The sequence below is a fragment of the Drosophila rhopaloa genome, unplaced genomic scaffold (genome assembly GCF_018152115.1).
Source record: "Drosophila rhopaloa isolate 14029-0021.01 unplaced genomic scaffold, ASM1815211v1 contig_2, whole genome shotgun sequence".
Classification (NCBI taxonomy): Eukaryota; Metazoa; Arthropoda; class Insecta; order Diptera; family Drosophilidae; genus Drosophila; species Drosophila rhopaloa.
In genome coordinates, this window is record NW_025335083.1 from 502,267 (window position 1) to 524,086 (window position 21,820).

General features: G+C 42.5%; 3 protein-coding genes across 5 annotated transcripts; 2 read left to right on the forward strand and 1 right to left on the reverse strand.

Annotated features, from left to right (window-relative positions):
- Positions 1–244: 244 nt before the first annotated feature.
- LOC108044004 (protein slowmo) lies at positions 245–1,587 on the forward strand. Its single transcript, XM_017122850.2, has 2 exons — positions 245–366; positions 477–1,587. The coding sequence occupies exon 2, from the start codon at positions 547–549 to the stop codon at positions 1,192–1,194; it is 648 nt and encodes a 215-aa protein (XP_016978339.1). The 5' UTR covers positions 245–366; positions 477–546; the 3' UTR covers positions 1,195–1,587.
- A 3,146-nt stretch (positions 1,588–4,733) lies between these two features.
- Positions 4,734–18,404, forward strand: LOC108043998 (phosphoribosylformylglycinamidine synthase). 2 transcript variants are annotated; one of them, XM_017122841.2, is made up of 4 exons: positions 4,734–4,828; positions 5,117–6,215; positions 7,993–10,269; positions 17,564–18,404. In XM_017122841.2, exons 2-4 carry the CDS (start codon positions 5,126–5,128, stop codon positions 18,259–18,261), a joined length of 4,065 nt encoding a protein of 1,354 aa, XP_016978330.1. In that variant the 5' UTR covers positions 4,734–4,828; positions 5,117–5,125; the 3' UTR covers positions 18,262–18,404. The 2 variants fall into 2 exon arrangements, with proteins under 2 accessions (XP_016978330.1, XP_016978329.1); XM_017122840.2 differs by having other exon boundaries at positions 4,761–6,215.
- Positions 18,331–21,760, reverse strand: LOC108044000 (FAST kinase domain-containing protein 1, mitochondrial). 2 transcript variants are annotated; one of them, XM_017122842.1, is made up of 5 exons: positions 19,681–21,760; positions 19,244–19,523; positions 18,921–19,195; positions 18,672–18,867; positions 18,331–18,613 (listed from the first exon to the last, which is right to left on the reverse strand). In XM_017122842.1, the coding sequence occupies exons 1-5, from the start codon at positions 21,404–21,406 to the stop codon at positions 18,406–18,408; spliced, it is 2,685 nt and encodes an 894-aa protein (XP_016978331.1). In that variant the 5' UTR covers positions 21,407–21,760; the 3' UTR covers positions 18,331–18,405. The 2 variants fall into 2 exon arrangements, with proteins under 2 accessions (XP_016978331.1, XP_016978332.1); XM_017122843.1 differs by lacking the exons at positions 18,331–18,613; positions 18,672–18,867 and having other exon boundaries at positions 19,096–19,182.
- Positions 21,761–21,820: the final 60 nt, after the last annotated feature.

A 21,820-nucleotide genomic window follows, 5' to 3' on the forward strand; every position in this document is an offset into this window, starting at 1 on the left:
TGGCGGCGGGCGGCGGACAGCGAGGAACTGCTGGGAGAAGTGATGGACGAGGAGAGGCGGCTGATCAGGGCGGACGCTATCGAGATGCGTAAATTCCGCGACTTCCTCCAGTCACGCTTGCAACGACTGGACAAGCGGCCCTTCGAGAAGTATGTACGAACCTTCGGCACGGAATAGGATTAGGATACAATAGAAGTGAAATAACTCTAGATCTAGCCGTTAAATTGTTTATAAACATTAATAAAAGAATTATTGTGCACAGGGTGCCTACGGCACTTTCTTTGTCTGCGCCGGTGTATCCACCCCATTGACAGCTAGGACTATCGGACCAACTTTCATCTCTAGCAGCGCACAACACGAGTAAAGGTCAGCTCTCGTAACTTGCTTCTGAAATATTCAATAATTCCGATTTTCCCGTCAAAATTTGATCCGTGAACCGTTCCTAACGCTCTTTCCCGATTCGTCTGTCCCTGCAGGCTCAGCTCAGCCCACAGCTCGTAGGACTCACTTCCCACTCCCGAAGGTGACGACAACGGCGCTTGCATAATGAAAATCTGGACGTCGGAGCATATTTTTAACCATCCTTGGGAGACGGTTACGCAGGCGGCGTGGCGCAAGTACCCCAACCCGATGACACCCTCCATCATTGGCACGGACGTGGTCGAGCGGCGGGTGGTGAACGGAGTGCTGCACACGCATCGGCTGGTGCAGTCCAAGTGGTACTTCCCAAAGTGGACGCACGCCCTGATTGGCACGGCAAAGACTTGCTTCGCCAGCGAACGATCCACGGTCGACCCAGAGCGCAAGCAGATGGTTCTAAAGACAAATAACCTCACATTCTGCCGGAACATCAGCGTCGATGAAGTACTCTACTACGAGCCGCATCCGGCGGACGCTAGCAAGACTCTGCTCAAGCAGGAGGCCACGGTGACAGTGTTCGGAGTCCCACTGTCCCACTACATGGAGGACCTCCTTACATCGACGATCAGCACCAACGCGGGCAAGGGTCGGCAGGGCCTGGAGTGGGTGATCGGGCTTATCAACACAGAGGTCAAAGGGATCGCCCGTGGCACAGACGAACTCCTTCACAGCACGCGGCGCTCCATCGATGAAGTCACGGAGAGCGCTCGCAAAAGCATGGATGAGATCAGCGCGCAGGCCGCCAAGGCGGCGAAGGCTATGCACATAACATAGGTGCTGAGTAGGCGACAGTGCATGGTCGCGCGGAGGCTGTTTAGTAGTGAATTATTTTAGATGGAGCAAGATCGTCGTTTTAGTACAACAATTAACCAATGGCAAGATGGACATCTAGCTACATGTGCGGCTGCAACAACAAAAACTTTTCTCAAGCCATTAAATATATTTTATAACAAATCTTCACCGAACGATCCGGCTAACTGTTATGGCTGGTTGCTTACGATCCATAAGTTTAGCCTTTGTCTGGCAGATTTCGATGGGACTCACGATAATGCTGACACCTATTTATGCAGATTAATACACATAAAGTACAATGTCAAAGTAAGCTTTGTAAGCCGGCGCAGAAATCTAGGAACGAGAAGAGCAATTAAACGAGAAATTTGCCTACCAGTCAGTGTATTATTTTGATTCTTTGCATAAACAGTTTGTGTACAAAAAAGAATATTCGTGTTCTGTGACTTTTTACAAACTTTTAACTATTACTTATACAAACGTGTCTAAAACTTCAATTTTTTTTAATTCGTCTTCGTGCAACAATTCTGTATAAAGTGAAAGGATTAGAAAAAAAAATAGGTTATCGGTCAGTGGATTTCGGATTTAAAACTTTTCGTTGACTAAGTTATCCATCTTTTATTGCAAATTTACTGGATAATTATGGTTCTCTTTATTTTGTTGTTAAATTTTGTACTGTATTGGCGGTAAAATTAATATCAAACAAGAAAGAAAAGCTAACTTCGGACGGAGCCGAAGTTGATATACCCTTGCAGAATATTCTGTAAATTATATTCTTCAAAATTATTCATATGATGCATTCTTAATACTCGTAAAAAATCACAACTTCTTAACTTTACAAATACCAAAGTTATGGCACTTCCGATCAATCAGTTATATGGGGGCTATAAGATATAGTTGTCCGATCCTTATGAAATTTGGTAGGTCGGATTAATTGTAAAATAAAGCTCATAGAAAATCCCAACTTCCTATCTTTAAAAACACCAAAGTTATGGCTTTTCCGATCGATCAGTTATATGGCAGCTATATGATATAGTCGCCCGATCCGGCTCGTTCCGACTTATATACTACCAGCAATAGAAAGACAACTTTTGGGAAAGTTTCAAGCAGATAGCTTTTAAACTGAGGGACTAGTTTGCGTAGAAACGGACGGACGGACAGACAGACAAACATGGCTAGATCGACTCTTCTCGTGATGCTGATCAAGAATATATATTTTTTATACGGTCGGAAATGTCTTCTTCTCTGGGTTGCAAACTTTTGACTGAAATTATAATGTCCTCTGCAAGGGTATAAAGAAAAGAAACAAATTACCTAAACAAAATTATTGGCACACTTTATGGACAGCTTTGTGAAAACTTTCTCGATTTGACCACTTTTTCCTGCTTAATCCCATTTCCCTCTATACTCTTAATGGTATGATAATAATTTTTATACCCTTGCAGAGGGTATTATAATTTTGTTCAAAAGTGTGCAACGCAGTGAAGGAGACATCTCCGACCCTATAAAGTATATATGTTCTCAGTATCCTGAGTTGATATAGGCATGTCTGTCTGTCTGTTTCTACGCGAACTAGTCTCTCAGTTTTAAAGATATCGAATTGAAACTTTGAACACACCCTTCTTTCCTTTGCACGCAGTATATAAGTCGGATCGGCCGACTATAGCTGCCATATAACTAAACGATCGGAAATGCCATAATTTTGGTGTTTTTAAAGTTAGGAAGTTGGGATTTTCTATGGGTTTTATTTTTAACTAATCAATCATAAGGATTGGCCGACTATATCCTATAGCTGCCATATAACTGAAATATTGAAAATGCCATATCTTTGGTGTTTTTAAAGTTAGGAAGGGATTTTTTATGAGTATTAAGAATGCATCATATGAATAATTTTGGAGAATATAATTTACAGAGTATTTTGCAAGGGTATATCAACTTCCGCTCCGCCCGAAGTTAATAGTTTTGTCATTCGGAGCCATTTGCGGTATTTTAAAAAACACTTCCCGTAGCAAAATGTAAGGCAGACTGGGCGACTTTGAGTGGACAGGAAAGTTAAGGATGAGAAACATTGAACATTCTTTACGATATAAAGCCTAGTATTCAGATCGACGAAAACTGTACGCCAGTCATGAGAGAGAGCGAGAGGCAAACAGCTGGCGTTCACTTTTCGTCGGGCCTTTTTTTACGTCGGTCCACAGATCGACGAAAAAATACCAGAAAATTTCATAGCGTTGGCAGTCTGCTGAAATGAACTTTGGGTGAACCCTAGCAAAAAGAATACAAAATTGAATCTTTTGGCGTGCGCTTCTCAATGAACATTATAAAGCCTAGTACTCAGACCGACAAACGAGAATGCTAGCGTAAAAACTTTAATCTTTCCAGTATGACCAAAATTTCGAGAGTTCATCAGATTTAAGCGTGCTACGGTCGTACTGTCAATCAGCTGGGTTTGTTGACAAGCAGTTAAAGTTCAAATATCGTATTTGCGGGAAAGAGCATTTAAAAGATATTATCAAATATCTTGGCAAGACAAGTCTGCCAGTGTACAAAGAAATTAAAAATCAATACAATTTAAATTTAACAGTTGTTTTTTTAATTTACTGATAATTATTTGCTAATTTAAAGTTCATAGCTGCACTTTTATTGAGTTTTTTCGAACATTCTGGACCTAAAAAACATTTTGCTCTGACAAGAGGCACCCCAGATAGTATTAATGTTATTTTGTCCTCACATGTAAACACCTGCAATCCCTCCATTTCTTATAATGTTCAGTGAGAAGCGCACGCCAAAAGATTAAATTTTTTAATCTTTTCGCTAGGGTTCAATCAAAGTTCATTTCCGCAGACTGGTAACGCTATGCAATTTTCTGGTATTTTTTCGTCGATCTGAGGACCGAGGTGAGAAAAAGCGTTGACGAAAAGTGAACGCCAGCTGTTTGCCTCTCGCTCTCTCTCATGACTGGCGGACAGTTTTTGTCGATGTGAGTACTAGGCTTAACTATGAAGTCGTCAGATGGACGAGAAATCAAACAATATTGAGGATATCATATGATATTTTTTAACATAACAAGGATGTCAAGTCTTTGACTAAAATTATTTCCTTGTTGGAAATGGTAACTGTCATGGAAAACTTACATAAAGGTATTGAGATATTGAAAGGTATACAGATAAACCGCCAAATATAAAAGTTTTAACTTTTTAAAATCACAAAAGAATTGGTAACCTTTCGGAAATTTTAAGAAAAAAATGAATTAAAATTAAAAATGAATTATTAAATTAATTATGAAAAATGAGAAGTGCCCTTGCTAGCCAAACTCTTAAGAATTAAAATTAATTTATTTTGTTAACTGGACTTACTTATTGTACTTTTAAGTTTTGATAAAAAAAATATTTTTAAGGATTGGACAAACGATTTTTGTTAATATTTATATATTTACATTTTTTATTTTTATTAGTAGAACCCTCTAGCGGGTTCAAATTAGAACGCTTGGTGTCCGGCCTTGCTCAACACTGGCAAGCTCAGCACAGAGTGGTGGAATCAAAGCGAAGAATGAGAGATCTTAGTTCGCAGCTCTAACGCACGTGTTGCTCTGCTCAGTCTTATTGTGCTTCAATTTGCGGTACATACTTGGTGTTGGTTACTACCCAATTGAAAACGGCTGTTCGTGATGGAAAATATGTTTACGCTAGCTTATCGGCGAATTCCCAGCCTGACAAAAACAAGTTGTGACGGCAGTGCAACGGTTGCCTGTATGCGATTTCATTCGATCTGCTGTAACCTGATCTGCTGCTGTGGTATAGGTGCCGCAAGTTGATAACCCCAGTGGGCACGGCAAGCCAAGATCACTCGATTTGACGCGATAGATGCCCGCACTTTTTATACTAGATCAGCATTTCGTTTCTTACAGCCCAACGACATGGTCATTCTTCGCTACTATGATGCGCAGGCACACAGCGCGGCCGAGGAGCAGAAAGCCCTGAGGCGACTGCAGGAAAGGAACGCCGCCGTGGTATCTGTGCGCATGGAGCGTTGCTATCATCTGGAGTACAGCGGGCAGGCAGAGCATTCTCTGGCCTTGGATGAGCTACTGATCTGGCTGGTAAAGCAACCCTTGAAGAGCGGCCAGAGCCTGGTCAGACATTCCGTTCTCCAAGCGGAGAGCAAGCTCCAGTTGATCCTGGAGATCGGTCCACGCTTTAACTTTTCCACGCCCTACTCCACAAACTGCGTAAACATATTCCAGAACCTCGGATACACCGAGGTTCGTCGGGTTGAAACTTCCACCCGCTACCTTCTGACTTTTGGCGATGATTCGGAGGTGCCGGAGGCGGCCTGGTTCGTTCCTTTGATAGGCGACCGCATGACACAGTGTCTATACACCGAGGAGAACACCCCCATTGCGAGCTTCGATGAACAGCTACCAGAACGTCAGGACAACTGGCAAGTCGTGCCCGTGTTGGAGGAGGGGCGGCCGGCACTGGACCACATCAATCAAAAGCTTGGCCTAGCCTTCAACGAGTTCGATCTGGACTACTATCACGATTTGTTCGTCAAGGAGCTCGGCCGCAATCCCACAACAGTGGAGCTGTTCGACTGCGCCCAGAGCAACAGTGAGCACTCGCGTCACTGGTTTTTCCGTGGACGCATGGTGATCGATGGGGTGGAACAGCCCAAGTCACTTATAAGTATGATAATGGACACACAAGCTCACTCGAACGCCAACAACACCATTAAGTTTAGCGACAATAGCAGCGCCATGGTGGGATTCCAGCACAAGGCCATTGTCCCAACCTCCGTGGTGGCTCCCGGACCAGTGCGCTTGGAGAGCGTGCAGTCTGACCTTATTTTTACGGCGGAAACCCACAACATGCCCACGGCTGTGGCGCCCTTCAGCGGGGCCACTACTGGCACGGGCGGACGACTACGTGATGTTCAAGGCGTGGGCAGAGGTGGGGTTCCAATCGCGGGAACGGCTGGTTACTGCGTGGGAGCTCTTCACATTCCAGGTGAGTGAAACAAATATATACATTCAAAATTCTTTCTTCCGCTAGTTTACAAAAATTAAATCGATAATTTACTCTAGAGATGGTTTTCCAGTGCAGATAGATTAAGAAATGAAGTGTAAAATAGTTTTTTTATACCCTTGCAGAGGGTATTATAATTTTGGTTAGAAGTTTGTAACGCAGTGAAGGAGACGTTTCCGACCCCATAAAGTATATATATTCTTGATCAGGATCAATAGGGGAGTCGATATAGCCATGTCCGTCTGCCCGTCTGTCCGTCCGTCCGTCTGCCCGTCTGTCCGTCCGTCCGTCTGTTTCAATACCGTTTGCGAGCTCAATATAAAAGCTAGCGATCTGAAACTTTCACAGTCGTCCTAAAACACATGTTTTACGCAGATCAAGTTGGAAAACCGCCCCGATCGGATGTCTATATCCTATAGCTCCCATAGGAACAATCGGATATAACTTGCAAGAATAGAAGATATTTCGCGCAGTGTAAAAGCTATTTACATAAATCTTTCAAAATCTTATTTTTATACCCTTGCAGAGGGTATTATAATTTTGGTTAAAAGTGTGCAACGCAGTGAAGGAGACATTTCCGACCCTATAAAGTATTCTTGATCAGCATCACCAGGAGAGTCGATCTAGCCATGTCCGTCTGTCCGGCTGTCCGTCTGTCTGTCCGTCTGTCTGTTTCTACGCAAACTAGTCTCTTAGTTTCAAAGATATCGAACTGAAACTTTGCACACACCCTTCTTTCCTTTGCACGCAGTATATATGTCGGAACGGCCGGGATCGGCCGACTATATCCTATAGCTGCCATATAACTGATTGATCGGAAATGCCATAACTTTAATGTTTGTAAAGTTACGAAGCTGGGATTTTCTATGGATTTTATATTTGGTTAATCAATACGACCCACCAAATTTCATAAGGATCGGCCGACTATATCCTATAGCTGCCATATAACTGAACGATTGGAAAGGCCATAACTTTGGTGTTTTTAAAGTTAGGAAGTTGGGATTTTTTATGAGTATTAAGAATGCATTATATGAATAATTTTGGAGAATATAATGTACATAATATTCTGCAAGGGTATATCAACTTCGGCTCCGCCCGAAGTTAGCTTTCCTTTCTTGTTTTATCCATACATTGATCAGGGTAAAAGCTCTTGGCGATAGGACGTCTATATCCTATTTGATGATTTTCAGAATATTTCGCGCAGTGTGTAAGCTACTGACGGACGTCTATATCTTATAGCTTCCGTAGGAAAAATTGTTAAAGGCTGCGAAAGTATCCCTTTTTTCTATTTTTATATGACATTTTTGCAGTATAAAAGCAATTGACATCAAACGATGCAAATCTAGTCTATTTATGTATATCTTATTCCTTTCGCTACTTTTTCAGTTTTAGCAATTTCGGCAAAGTCTACAAGGGTATTAAAACTTCGGCTTGCCGAAGTTAGCCTCCGTCCTCGTTTTAAAGTGTTGTACCATCTATATGCTGGGTTTGTTGACTAACAGCTAAAATGTAAAAAACTTATTTGCCGGAAAGACCTTTCGAAGGATATTCTTTAGTATCGTGTAATTTGTAATGCGGCCTTTCTAGCTTCGTGGATGGCTTTTAGTTCTCTTGAAATATTTGAGGAATAGTAAGGAACAAGACCAGTTTTATAATAATAATCTTTTAAAATAACATCATCAGCAACTTATCCCTTATACTCTTATACTTTCGGGAATAGTTTACTCAATTTTACCTTTATTGATTTTAAACCACGCAGGTTATAAACAGCCGTACGAGCCCTCAGACTATAAGTATCCTGAGACGTTTGCACCCCCGCTTCAGGTGCTCATAGAGGCGAGCAACGGCGCCTCAGACTACGGAAACAAGTTCGGCGAGCCGGTGATCTCCGGCTTCGCCCTCTCATATGGCCTCAACAGTGCAGCTGTTGCGAGCCACCGGGATGAGTACGTAAAACCGATCATGTTTAGCGGTGGCCTAGGCACAATGCCCGCATCGATGCGTGAGAAGCTGCTGCCGACTCGCGGCCAGCTGCTTGCCAAGATCGGCGGCCCAGTGTACAGAATAGGAGTGGGTGGCGGTGCCGCAAGCTCTGTGGAGGTACAGGGATCTGGAGACGCAGAACTAGACTTCAACGCCGTTCAGCGGGGAGACCCAGAGATGGAGAACAAGTTAAATCGCGTTGTACGCGCCTGTCTAGAACTTGGCGACCAGAATCCTATCCTGGCCATTCACGACCAGGGAGCTGGCGGCAATGGTAACGTTCTTAAGGAACTTGTAGAACCCGGCTTCGCGGGAGCAGTTATTTTCTCCAAGGAGTTTCAACTAGGCGATCCCACAATCACTGCCTTGGAGCTGTGGGGTGCCGAGTACCAGGAAAACAACGCCATTCTCTGCAAAGATGATCAACGCGATCTGCTCGAGAAAATCTGCCGACGTGAACGGTGCCCTATTAGCTTTGTAGGAGTAGTGACTGGGGATGGGCGAGTCACGCTGCTGGAGAAGGCTGCCCCTAAGGACATTGAACAGGCCCTGAACGAATGCAACCCCAGCACGCCTTCACCGTTTGACTTGGAGCTCAAGTATGTCTTGGGCGATATGCCTAAAAGAACGTATGAGTTGAGCCGCGAGCCGACTCCGCTAAAGGAATTGCGTCTGCAGAAAGACTTGCACCTGGAAGAGGCTTTGGAAAGAGTTCTTAGTTTGGTGGCAGTCGGTAGTAAGCGCTTCCTCACAAATAAGGTGGATCGCTGCGTTGGAGGGTTGATCGTACAGCAACAGTGCGTGGGTCCGTTGCAAGCTCCACTTTCGGATTACGCGTTAACCACCGTATCTCACTTTAGCACTTCCGGTATTGCCACCTCAATTGGTACTCAACCTCTCAAGGGTCTGCTTGATCCCGCCGCAATGGCCAGGATGTGTGTGGCTGAGGCGCTTAGCAACCTTGTATTTGTAAAGATAAGCGAACTTGCAGACGTCAAGTGTTCAGGAAACTGGATGTGGGCTGCAAAGTTGCCCGGAGAAGGAGCGAAGATGTTTGACGCCTGCAAGGAGCTCTGCAAGATTCTTGAGGAGTTGCATATCGCCATCGACGGGGGAAAAGACTCTCTGTCCATGGCTGCAAAGGTGGAAGGCGAGACAATAAAGTCCCCGGGTACTCTTGTCATCTCAACCTACGCTCCCTGTCCGGATGTTCGGCTAAGGGTTACACCTGATATAAAGGGTCCAGGCTTGGGCTCCCAAACTGTCTTGCTCTGGATAAACCTGGAAGACAGCCTTCGCCTAGGTGGCTCGGCTTTGGCTCAGGCCTACGCCCAGCAGGGCAAGGAGGCACCTAACTTGACAAGGAGTGATCTGCTGGGTAAGGCATTTGCAGTCACCCAATCGTTGTTGGGAGAAGGCCTTCTTAAAGCAGGACACGATGTCAGCGACGGAGGATTGCTCGTTTGTCTTGTGGAAATGGCGATCGGCGGGCTGAGTGGTCTCAGGGTGGATATATCGGAGCCTTTGGCCAAACTAAAGAACTACAGTACAGCTGCCGAGGAAATCAATCGTCCCGAGCTGGCGCTTCTCTTCGCGGAGGAATGTGGATGGGTAGTGGAAATATTAGAGACGGATTTGGAGCGAGTGCGATCCACCTACGAAGTCGTCGGAATACCGAACTACTATTTGGGCGTGACTGATGGATTCGGACTCGATTCCCGTGTGGTAATCAAGCAGGGTGCATCAGAGCTGCTGGATCAGCCCCTCCGATTGCTCTACCAGAAGTGGGAGCGCACAAGTTATGAACTTGAAAAGCTTCAGGCCAACCCAGAGTGCGCCCAGGCGGAGTATAAGAGCCTTGAATATCGCAAAGCCCCGCGATACAGGGGTCCCTTGAATCTGCAGGCAGAGTTAACTCTTAAACGATCCAACGCCCCAGTCCGTGTGGCAATACTCCGGGAGGAGGGTGTCAACAGTGAGCGTGAGATGATGGCCTGCCTTCTAAAAGCTAACTTCGAGGTGCACGATGTGACCATGTCGGATCTTTTGCAAGGTAAGCTAAAAATCGCATTAAGGGGGAAGCCCCAATCTAGCTTTAAAATTTGAAAGATTTCTTGTAATCTGTTAGATAAAGATAAATGATGTTAGAGACTTAAATATTCTCATATATCATATATCTTAAATAAATTTCAAAAATTTCCTGTAAGCTGTTGGATAAATATAAATGATGTACAGACTTCAAATTTCTCATATATCAAATTAAAAATGTAATTAGGAAATATAGAGTTTTTGCAAACTTAATCTATTTAAACAAAAACTTCATTGATAAAGGTTAATTGAAAAAAAAGTGTCAAAGTATTCAAACTTAAAACGTTAAAATCAATTGATGAAGTGATAGGTTTTTCTGTCAATTTTTCAATTTATTTATTTATTTATATAAAGCTAGCTTAAGTTTTAAAACTATGAACTAACTATAATAAGAGCATTAGCAGCTGAGGCCTTCCGCTCGTCTGGGATGACAGTAATAATTTAATTTAGAGAAGTGAGAACAATTTTAGATTTTGTGAATAAGTTGGGCTTTTTGAAGAAATGAAATGACTTTAGTTATGTTTTCATTGGAAGGGTTTGCTATGATGTTGGCTGGGTTGTCAGAAAGGAAGGATGTAGCTCTAGGTTGGGAGAGGGAGGGGCAGGAGCATAAAATGTGGTCAATGTTTAAATGAGGGCTGTTGCAGTATGGGCAAGTGTTTGGAAGGGATCTGTCAATGTAGTGTGAGTTTGTAAGTGAGGTGTGTCCTAGTCGAATTCGGTTTATAATTATTTGGGTTTTCCTATTATGATTGGTGTGCGATTACGTAAAGCTGGAAGGAGTATTTTTAACGATATTGTTGTACCAGGGAGAGGTATTGTTATGCAGGTCGGATTGTTTTAATTTAATGTACTTTTTGAGGTAGTGTGTAATGTCGTTAGTGTTGTTGTTTTGTGTGTATATGAGCGGGTATTTTTGTGTTTCTTTTGCTGTTTTGTCAGCATTCTCATTGCCTTTTATGCCGATGTGACTAGGGATCCAAATTAGTTTGATTTTTGGGAAATGATTGGTAATTAGGTTTCTTATGATTGTAGGGTAGAAGGAGTGGTTGTTAAAATTAGTAAGGGAGTTAAGGGACGATAGGGAGTCTGAGCAGATTGCGTGTTTTCCTGGATTTTGTAAAGCTGTTTTTATAGCTTCGTGGATGGCTATTAGTTCGCTTGTAAGGACTGAGGAATAGAGGGGAAGAAGACCACATTTGATGGTGTTGTTTTCGTCGGTTACGCTGAAGCTTGATATGCCATTTGCCATCGAGCCGTCGGTGTAAAGGAATTGGTGGTTAGGGAGGGTGTTTTTTAGGGATTGGAAAAGTTGTTTATAGGTAGTTGGAGGGATGTTGGCTTTACTGTACTTGGACAGATCAGTATTTGTAGCTTTTATTATTAGTTCCATGTTGTATTTTTTGTTGGGGTAGCTTTTGATTGGTAGGTAAGGGAGGTTTAGTTTTTTGCAGATTTCTATGGTTCGGTCTATTGTGCTTGGGTATTTAAATTTTTTATTGGTGGTCTTGGTTAGATGACTAAGGGGGGTGTCGTAAGAGTGAATTAATTTATTTAATAGTTTGCCCGTTGAAAGTTCTCTTCTGTGTTCTATTGTATAAATGTTGGATTCAATGAGAAGGTTGTTGGTTGGTGTAGTACGAAATGCGCCTAGTGCTGCTCTAATTGCTGAATTTTGAATGGTTTTTAAGTGGTTAATTAAGTGTGTAGGTGCGCTACCATAGATAGGTAGGCAGTAGTCGATTTTAGTGATTAGGATTGATTTGATAATTTGGATAAGGGATGAGGTGTTGGTGTTGTATTTTGGGGAGGATAGGTGTTTGATGATGTTTAAGGGTTTGCGGAGGCTATCTTTTAGTCTGCTTATGTGGGTGGACCAGTTGTATTTATTATTAATGGTGAGGCCTAGGATTTTTGTAGTGCTAGTTTCAGTGATGGTTAGGGAACCAGTATATATTTTTGCTCTGCAATTGTGTTTCCGACATATGTGGAGGTGTTGACTTTTTTCAATCGAGAGGGAGGAACCTGAGTAAGTACACCATTCTTTAATTTTTTGGAAGACAGCTGTTAGATTTGTAGAGGGGTTTTTTTTTCTTTTGTGTTCTATGATTAAATGGAAATCGTCAGCGTAGGCCGTAAATTTAAATTGTCTAGGAATGGAAATGATGTTACAAAGGGAATTGTAGGCTATTAGGAATAGGATAACTGAGATGGGAGAGCCTTGTGGGATGCCGTTGTCAAGTGGGAATGAGTTGGAAAGTGAGGTTCCGTTTTTGATTATGATTTTCCTGTTGTTCATAAAGTTGGCCACGTATTTTAGTATTCGTGGGCCTACTTTCCATTTTTGGAGTTGGTGGATGAGAGAATGTATTCCTATTTTATCGAAGGCTTTAGCGAAATCTAGGGATATTATTGAAATGTGTCGTTTTAAGGAAAGGGCTCTGGTCGCTAGGTGGTCTACGTATAGTAGACTGTCTAGGACAGATTTTCCCCTTTTAAAACCGAATTGGTTGTTGTGCAAAAGTTTGTTGGTTAAAACAAACCACCACAATCTTTTAGCAATAACTTTGTCCAGAACTTTTGCTAAACATGGGTTTAGGGCAATAGGTCGGTATGATTTGGGCTCGATTTGGGGTTTTTGGGGTTTTAAAATAGGGAGGACTAGGCTGAGTTTGTATGATTGAGGGATATGAGAGTTGAGAATATTATTAAAGTGTTGTAAAATTTTCAGTTTAAAAGGGGTAGGTGTGTTTTTAATCATGCAGTAGGAGATGCGGTCCGGTCCTGGAGTGGCACCTTTGAGAGAGCTAAGGGCTGATAGAAGTTCTATTAGGGTTATGTCTTTTTCTATTTCAAGGGCTGAGTGGCATGGTAAGTAGTTTGTGGTGTAGTTGACAAGGCTCTTATTTGATCTAAATGTAGTAGAAAAATTTGAGTTCTCAGCTTCTTTTGACCAGACGTTACCGAAGGTGTTTGCTATTTCTGATGGATTGGTGGTGTTAGTATTTACGGACGTTGATGCACTATGATCAGCGCAAACAAGTGGCCCTTACGACACCAAGCAGTGCTTGTTACGCGCGGAGCCTAATAGGCGTAAAAACGAGATCGCGAGAAGTTAAAAGCACAATGTAGAAGCGGACAGACTAAGATTTCAAATACGTACGAGACTAATACTAATACTAATTTTGTGCTAGGTAAGATAAAATTAATGATTTTAGGCTTGGCAAAGAGTCGGTAGTAGATATAATGTGGTATAGTCTATTATAGTCGTTACACAGTACTCTAAACGGTTCATGCATATCAAAGTTAGATCTACAAATATTTAATGTAAGAGGAACATAGTTCCTGGTAATTCTATTAGGCACGGAGAAGCTTATGCGACCCAGTAACTCGGGACTCTCCACATCCCCGTGAATAAGTTTATAGATAAAAGTTGTGCCAAGCATCGTTCTACGGTTTACTAAGGATGGTAGATTAATTAGGAGAAGTCTACTAGAGTAGGATGGTAAAATAAGGCTTGCATTCCAGTTAAGGCCCCGTAGAGCAAATAATAAAAAGTTCTTTTGCACAGACTCTATCCGGTCTATATGTACACCATACTGAGGACTCCAAACTGCAGAACAGTACTCCAGGATTATACGGACTAGTGAAATGAAGAGAGTCTTTGTAACATAGGGATCATCGAATTCCTTTGACCACCTCTTAATAAATCCAAGTACACCCCTGGCTTTATTCACCATAGAAGTAATATGGTCACAAAACTTAAGTTTAGGGTCAAGGAGGACGCCAAGGTCATCGACATGCGTAATTCTAGACAACGCGCAACCACCCAGCGTATACGTTGCATATTGTGGGTTCACCCGAAAAAATGTCATTACTTTGCACTTAGCGCTATTTAAATCCAAAAGATTTTCACAACACCATGTTTGAAAAGCGTTTAGGTCAGATTGTAAGTCTGAACTGCTAGAAATTTCGTTATATTGCAGGCATAACTTAACGTCATCTGCGTACATAAGGACACGCGACTTTGTCAAGACTAGAGGGAGATCGTTTATAAATAAAGTAAAAAGAAGTGGGCCAAGGTGGCTTCCTTGTGGGACGCCTGAAGTAACTCGGATCAAATCAGAGATCGAGTTTTTAAAGAGGACTCGTTGAGTCCTACCACTCAGATAACTTGAGATCCATGTTAGAAGATCACATGGAAACCCCAATAAGTCTAGCTTTAATACAAGTAGCGAGTGATTTACTGAATCAAACGCTTTACTAAAGTCAGTGTAAACTACGTCAGTCTGCATGTTCTTTCTAAAGCCATTTATTACAAAAGACGTTAGCTCCAAGAGGTTTGTCGTCGTAGATCTTCGCCTTATAAATCCATGTTGACATGGAGATATAATCGATCTACAAAGATGTTGCAAATGGGGTGTAATAGTGTTTTCGAAAAGCTTGGGGATGGTATGGGTGAAAGGGTTATAGATAGTGTGGATATGTTTAGTGGGATAGAGTCCGCATAGACGTTTAACGTTTGCCCACAATCTAGTTGGGTCAGAGTTGGGTTGGATTTCGGAGGTGAAGTAGTTGATGGCGGTTTTTTTGGCTTCTCTAATTGCTCTTTTGTATTTTGCGTTGGCTTTTTTGAATTCAATTATATTTTCTGAACTGATGTTAGCTTTAAGCAATTTCCATTTTGTGTTTTTCGTGTATTTAAGGCAAGCTAAGTCGTTGTTCCACCAGGGAACAGTACGTTTGAGGGTAAAGATAGAGTTTTGGGGTATAGAGAGGTGGGCACTTTGAATTATAACTTTTTTAATTATGGCAGCTTCTTTGTTTATATTATTGGTAGGTTGAGTACCTGAGCTGTAATTTAAGATATTGTCACTATAAAGTTTCCAGTTTGCTTTTTTGAGGTTAAAGGAGGGTTTAGCGGTAAAGGATGGGGATGTATGCTGGAACAAAGAAATAAGTAATGGGAAGTGGTCGCTGCCATTGAGGTCGTCGATCACTTTCCATGTTATTTCGGGGGCAATGTTGGCGGTGGCGAGAGAGAGGTCGATATGTGTAAATGTGTTGTGTGTTGAGTAGTGAGTCGGCGATTTGTCGTTTAATAGAATGTAGTCAGAGCGGTCTATAAATTTTGCAACGGTGTTTCCTCTGGAGTTGGGTCTGGGGGAACCCCAATAAGGGTGCCAGCTGTTGAAGTCACCAAGGACTAGTGTGGGTAGGTTTGTTGGGGATAGGACGTTTTCTAAGTTGTTTAGATTGAAGTGCTTATTGGGAGAAATGTATGTAGAGATAAGGGTGATTTTTTTTTTGGAGTCTAAGGTAAGAGCTACAGCTTCAAGATCTGGATTTAGTGGATGTTGTGAGTGGGAAATGGATTTATGCACTAGGAGGGCTGTGCCACCGAATGCATTTGTACTGTAGCTGCAGTAAATTAAAAAGTTTATGGGAATTGGGAGTGATGTAGTGCTCGATATGTGTGTTTCTTGTAGGGCTATTATATGTGGATTAAATTGTTTAATAATTAATTGAAGTTCGGGATAGTTATTTCGGTAACCTTTAATGTTCCACTGGATTATTTTAACCATATTTATAGTTTATTGGGGTGTGGATAGATTAGTTAGTTTCCATGTCACAAGAGTCGCTCGAAGCTTCTCCAGTTTTTGTTAAATTAGACTTGACTTTTTTGTTTGCATTTTTGTTTGCGGCTTTGAGAGATGCTAGCATTCGCTTTGATGTAGAGAGAGGTAGGATTTGAACTGGGTTAGTGGTTGGTTTGGGGGTTGGGTGAGTTGAATTGGAAGAGTCTAATTTGTTGTCTATAGAAAGATCTGCGTATGAAGTTAATTGTTTCCTGGGGGTAGATTGTCCTTGCTGTGTGAGGTTGGGTCCTTTGAGTTGTTGAGGTCCTGAATTTTGTGAAGGTGTAGTGTTGTGATGTGTGTGAGGTGTTGTTTTGGCGATGGATGAGTAGGAAATGGGTGAGTTGTTTGAATTTCTTGATCGAAGTATTGTTAGGGCAGTTTTGTTGTCGCATTTTTTGGTTGTATTTATAGCAATAAGCTCTTGCTGGGTTTTGAAGATTGGGCATCTCCTGTTGTTTGAGTTGTGGGGGTCGATTTTTTGGTCGTCATTACAATTTATACATCTTTGTGGCCTAGTGCATTTCTCCTGTGTGTCTGTGTGGTGTTATTCTCCGCAGTTATAGCAAATTTTTTTATTTTTGCAGAACTTGTGTAGGTGGCCGAATTCGAAACAATTATTACATCTTAATGGGAGTGGAATGTATTCCCTAACTGCGGTCCTTTGATAGCCAATTTTAATATTCTCTGGAAGGTCATGGCGGTTAAACGTAATTATTATTAGGCCAGTCTCTTTAAGTGTGCCGTTTTCCCTTTTCAGTATCTTTTTAACTTCACATACGTCCTGGCTAGCAAGTTCTTTTTGTATAATAGTTTCTTCTATTCCTCTTAGGTCATTCGAGTAGATTACACTTTTGGTTGAGTTTAGTCCGTTGTGGATACACACTTCGACTTTTATGTCAGGAGCAAAAGCTTTCAATGCGAGTAATCTATTGGCTTGGGTGTTGGTTTTTGTTTTTATGAGTAGTGTTCCGTTTCTCAGTTTATTACAGTCTTCTACCTCCCCGCCACATGTGAAGTCAATTTGTTTTTTTATTAGAAATGGGTTGATGGTGCTAAGATCTAGATGTAGATCACACCTTCTAATAATGAGGTATTTTGGGCCAGGAGATCTTAACAGTGCCATATTTTTTTCGTGGGCAGTTATTGGACCTCGATCGGGGGGATCCCCCATCACGCCGTCACTGTCTTTTTACCCGTTGGTTGGTCTTGCACTTTTTTTGGTTTGCGCACTTGTGCACTTGTGGTTACTGTTAGAATTTTGTAGAATGTTGTTGGTAGTTTTTTATTTTTGTGTTTTGTTTTCGGTTTGCTTTGGAAGCGAAGGCACGTCTGGTCTCTATGAGAGTGAGTTTGTGACTGATGCAATTTTTCAATTATTGGTACGTTTTGCTTTACAAATTTACAAAAATTTTTTTTTGTTATGAATAGGAAGAAGAATGGGAGAAAATCTACTTCCAAATGTCATGCTGTGAAAAAACGTAAGGATCTCGGCATTGACAATGTAAACCATTATAATGCATACGTAGCGCATCTTCCGACCCCGAAAATTGCGAATTTTTTTATAAAAAAAATAAATTTTTAAGAATTACTATTAATCAAAATATGTTTTTGTTGCAGGTACCACAAACCTGGCCGAATACCGAGGACTAATCTTCCCGGGCGGCTTCAGCTATGCAGACACTTTAGGATCGGCCAAGGGTTGGGCAGCCAACATTCTCCACAATCCTCGCCTGCTGCCTCAGTTTGAGGCTTTTAAGCGCCGTCAAGAAGTCTTTTCTTTAGGCATTTGCAATGGGTGCCAACTGATGACTCTTATTGGATTTGTGGGCAGTCCAGGCAGCGAAGTGGGTGTAGATCCTGAAGTAGCCCTGGTCCATAATATATCCCAGCGATTCGAATGCCGCTGGGCTACAGTTAGGATTCCAGCCAACCGCTCTATAATGCTGGAAAACATGAAGGATCTAATTCTAGGCTGTTGGGTGGCTCACGGTGAAGGTCGTTTTGCATTCCGGGAGGAGAAGCTCATAAGCCAACTACATTCGGAAGAGCTGGTTACATTACAGTATGTTGATGATGCAGGCTTGCCGACGGAACTCTATCCCCTTAATCCGAACGGCAGTCCTCGCGGAATAGCCGGTATTTGCTCGGCGGATGGACGACATTTAGCCCTAATGCCACATCCGGAACGTTGTTCCTCCATGTACCAGTGGCCCTATGTGCCACCGTCCTTCGAGGTTTCCCCAAGAAAGGCAGAGAGCCCTTGGCAGATTATGTTTAACAACGCCTACAATTGGTGTGCTAAGTCAGATCCATAGGAATCCTACGGGGGTACGAAACTCTTGAATACATTTTTTGTATTAATGCCTCGATTAATCGAACTGCAATTTACAATATCCGAATTTGTTTACTATAAATCTAATAAACTTTTGAAAATTAAAATAAACGTACAAACACGAAATCTAATGGCAAATTTTTAACAAGCACTTAAGGTAGTTGGCCTTGGCTGCAGACGATGCCATATACTTGGAGTTCCAGTCGTGTTCGTTGATTTGCATTACCTTGTAACCCATCATTTCTAGATGTCTCATCTTCAAAGATTCAGGACCCCGCAGGGCAGTCAGATCGTTCTCGCAAAATGAGTCAAATTTAAGCAGTAGTATAGCCACCCTAGAAATTAATACGGTGAATATAGTACATCAATTTTAGATGGCAAATGTTGGCCTACTTCGTTATACGATCCAACATCGTCGCCTCCACGGGAGGTGCTGGGACGGGTTTTCTATTTCGATCGAAATGTATCACAAAGTCTATTTGGTAGCCGTAAGGAGTCGTGTGATTGCAACGAAAGTGATTATCATTCTGAAAAATATTCTGCAGCATCTGCTTAACTTCTACAATGGACCCACTAGGAAGCAAGGACTCTGCAAAAGCTCTATAATTTAGACTTTTTAAGAAAAAAAAAAGTTATACTTACTTTTGCTTTTCTGAGCCTCTATGTAATTCTGCTGAAACCAGGGTACATTCGCCTCGGGAAAATCCAGGCATACAGTGCGATTTAGCTGCATGACTAGGTTAAGGACCCGCTCCGGATAAGTTGCCTTTGAGTAGCAAACCTGAATTTCCTCCTCAATACGCTGAATGAACTTCACGCAAAATACTTGATTGATCAGCTGCTCAGGTATTGATTTGTAGAAGCACAATGCTAGACATGCCTGTACAATCGACAAACCACTCATCTGTTCAAAGTCTCTAAAAGACATTAATTATAGATCTGCCTTATGGGATAATTATGCACACCTTATTAATACTCCAGATGCATGGTTTAAAACTTCAAGAGAGGAAGGCGTATACCCTAAATTATAGGAACAGGTTAAGACCTTCTCTACTGTGTCGCCGGTAATGTGAGCATGCTGTTCGGAAATGTAGCCGAACATGGACTCCAAAAGCTCGGGGACAAAGAAATGCGATGCGTTAAAGTTGTACGCCATGTCCCGAACTACCCGGGAACTGAGATCTTTGCAGTGAAGGTTTTTATACTGCAACAGGGCTCCGTTGTAAGCCATCGTATTTTTAAGAGCTGTAAAGTCGGAAGTGAATGTTTAAACTGAGTAGTAGTTAAAGTAGTTAATGTTTATGGTAAATAAAAACTGCACACTTTATGCGCAAATATGCGTTCAACATTTGTTGTAACTTATAATAGCAAAATTTAGCTATCTTTACACATTTTTACTTACTCTTCCGATGACTTAGTGTTCTTACAATCATGCTTAGTTCACTTGCGTTCAGCGGATCCTTTTCGACATTGGCCAAGTGTCTCTCCGCACAGCTGATGAGAATGCTATCCATGGTGGACAGCTGCATGGCAGCAAGTGACGGAAGATGCTGGCGAAACCTTAGTTCGCAAGCTATTTGCATTCCTCGACTGAGAAGAAAGCAATCCTGGATGGCAAACTGAGGAGCCATGGCGAGCATCTTGCTAAGCAGAATGTTGGGGAACTTTTTCCAGGCTAACGGAGTCTGTCCGTAGGCCAGTACAAACGCTGCGAGGCGTGCGAACTTCGTCGGCAGCCTGCCCGCTATGTCCTTCTCCACGGCACTCATGCACATGCGACTCAACTTTCTTTCCAGTTCCAAATGACGATAGGTTCCTCCCAGGTTATTATTGAAGTTCATGTAGCGCTGGCAATGTCTCAAAAACCGGAGGTGCGTCTGCTCCTCCCGGCAGGAATCCAGTTCCCGAATAACACCCGACCAGTATGTGTTGCAGAATCTTAAGTCGGAGATTTTCAATGCTCGAAGAACACTGAAAAAGTGTCCGCTCGCATTAGGAAGCAGCCAGGCGTTCTCGGAGTACAATAGCTCCCGAAAAAGCTGCGTATTTTTATCCCTTTGCAGCGGCGTGGCAAAAGGAACGGCGCATGAGAGGGCGTCAACCGTGCTTTCATCCTGCAGCAGCTTCTCCGTGGCTTTCTTGAGCGGCTCCATTAGTGCAGCAGGCTCCTGATGATGCAGAAATGCGCGGCACATGCTCTTTAGGTCTCCGGACTCCATCTGGTGAATGCAGGGTCGCAAAGCCAGCATGACCTTCCGAATCAATTGGGTGTGATGCTGTGACCACCATGGAATATTTAGCATGTGGAGCACCTTAAGAAGAGCCTTTGGGGTTTTGCTGCTTAAAACGCCGCTTTCCAGCAGTTTACCCAATCGCTGCTTAAAGTGCAAGAGCAGCTCCTCGTCGATTAGAAAGTGCAGCTGAAAGAGGCACGTGGACAGAAGACGCACCTGTTCTTCACTGTGGCATAGACTTATGTGTTGCTCCAGGTGGGGGACAAAGTTCTTACAAACGAGTGGGGTAAAAAAGTCGCGTTCCAAGTTTATTCCCACCGATAGGCGGGACAAAGCCGTCAAGGGGATGACCTGACCATGCACTTGACTCTCGATCAAATAAAGAGCTCTCGTTAGCACAGCTTCCACGGTCGGTTCGCAATTTTGTATGTGCATTTTGCGCAGATACAGGTAGCATCGGCTGAGATCGTTGACGTCCAGATGGTCTACATGAGGACCCAGTATCGGCAGCGCTTCCTTTAGCACTCGTTCTGTGATGGCATCTTTTTCTTGCTGATCCATGCCTTGATAGGCCTGCCACAGCAGGGAGATTCCCTCCGCCGCATGGAAGCCCTGCAAGCTGTCACTGGTTTCCAGCAGTTTCAGAAGCTTGTCAGTCGTCTTAGCCTCCTTCAACCTGGTGAGAAGAGAATCCTGATCCCGTACTTCGTCGAATTTTTCCTGGAGATCTCCATTTATAAGGTGCAAGCGTCTTCTTACCGGCAGCAAGGTCGCTGTTTGTATGGGCGGTCTTTCGCCAATGCTTACATGCCTTCTCAGGAGCTGAAGCTGACGCACTTGCAAAAGGTATTGCAGGTACTTCCATTGCGCCCGCGGTAGATAGTTCAGATACATCGTGGTTTATCTATGGCTCATTCAGAAAACGTTAAATAATAACAAAATTGCGCCTTATAAACATGTGAAGGAGTTTGGAAAACAGCTGGTCGCAGTGTTGCAAGGTAGCCAAGTTTAATCCAACTAAAAGTCTTGGTACCAGATGATTTAAATAGGTTCGCGCGTAAGAGAAATTTATTGTATCTCCACATTAGTTCAAATTAATATATTGTATTTTAAGAATACATTAACATTTGCCTCTTAGTGCATTACTGTCCGAGGGCTGCATTTTTATAAAATATTATTAAAATACTAACATAACTTGTAAATAAAACTGTATGATTTAGTGTTTGAAATGTTTCTAGAATACAGAAAAAACAGTAAAAAAAAACTTTTGGCTTTTCAAAATCTCGGCAGCAGAACAAAGAGCAAAAT

Coding starts and splice junctions, on each gene's coding strand:
- LOC108044004 (XM_017122850.2), top strand. CDS start 547: ATGAAAATCTGGACGTCGGAGCATATTTTTAACCATCCTTGGGAGACG.
- LOC108043998 (XM_017122841.2), top strand. CDS start 5,126: ATGGTCATTCTTCGCTACTATGATGCGCAGGCACACAGCGCGGCCGAG. Junction 6,216..7,992: donor GGGAGCTCTTCACATTCCAG/GTGAGTGAAACA, acceptor TAAACCACGCAG/GTTATAAACAGCCGTACGAG. Junction 10,270..17,563: donor CATGTCGGATCTTTTGCAAG/GTAAGCTAAAAA, acceptor TTTTTGTTGCAG/GTACCACAAACCTGGCCGAA.
- LOC108044000 (XM_017122842.1), bottom strand. CDS start 21,406: ATGTATCTGAACTATCTACCGCGGGCGCAATGGAAGTACCTGCAATAC. Junction 19,196..19,243: donor GCATCTGGAGTATTAATAAG/GTGTGCATAATT, acceptor AATGTCTTTTAG/AGACTTTGAACAGATGAGTG. Junction 18,614..18,671: donor ATGTTGGATCGTATAACGAA/GTAGGCCAACAT, acceptor ATTAATTTCTAG/GGTGGCTATACTACTGCTTA.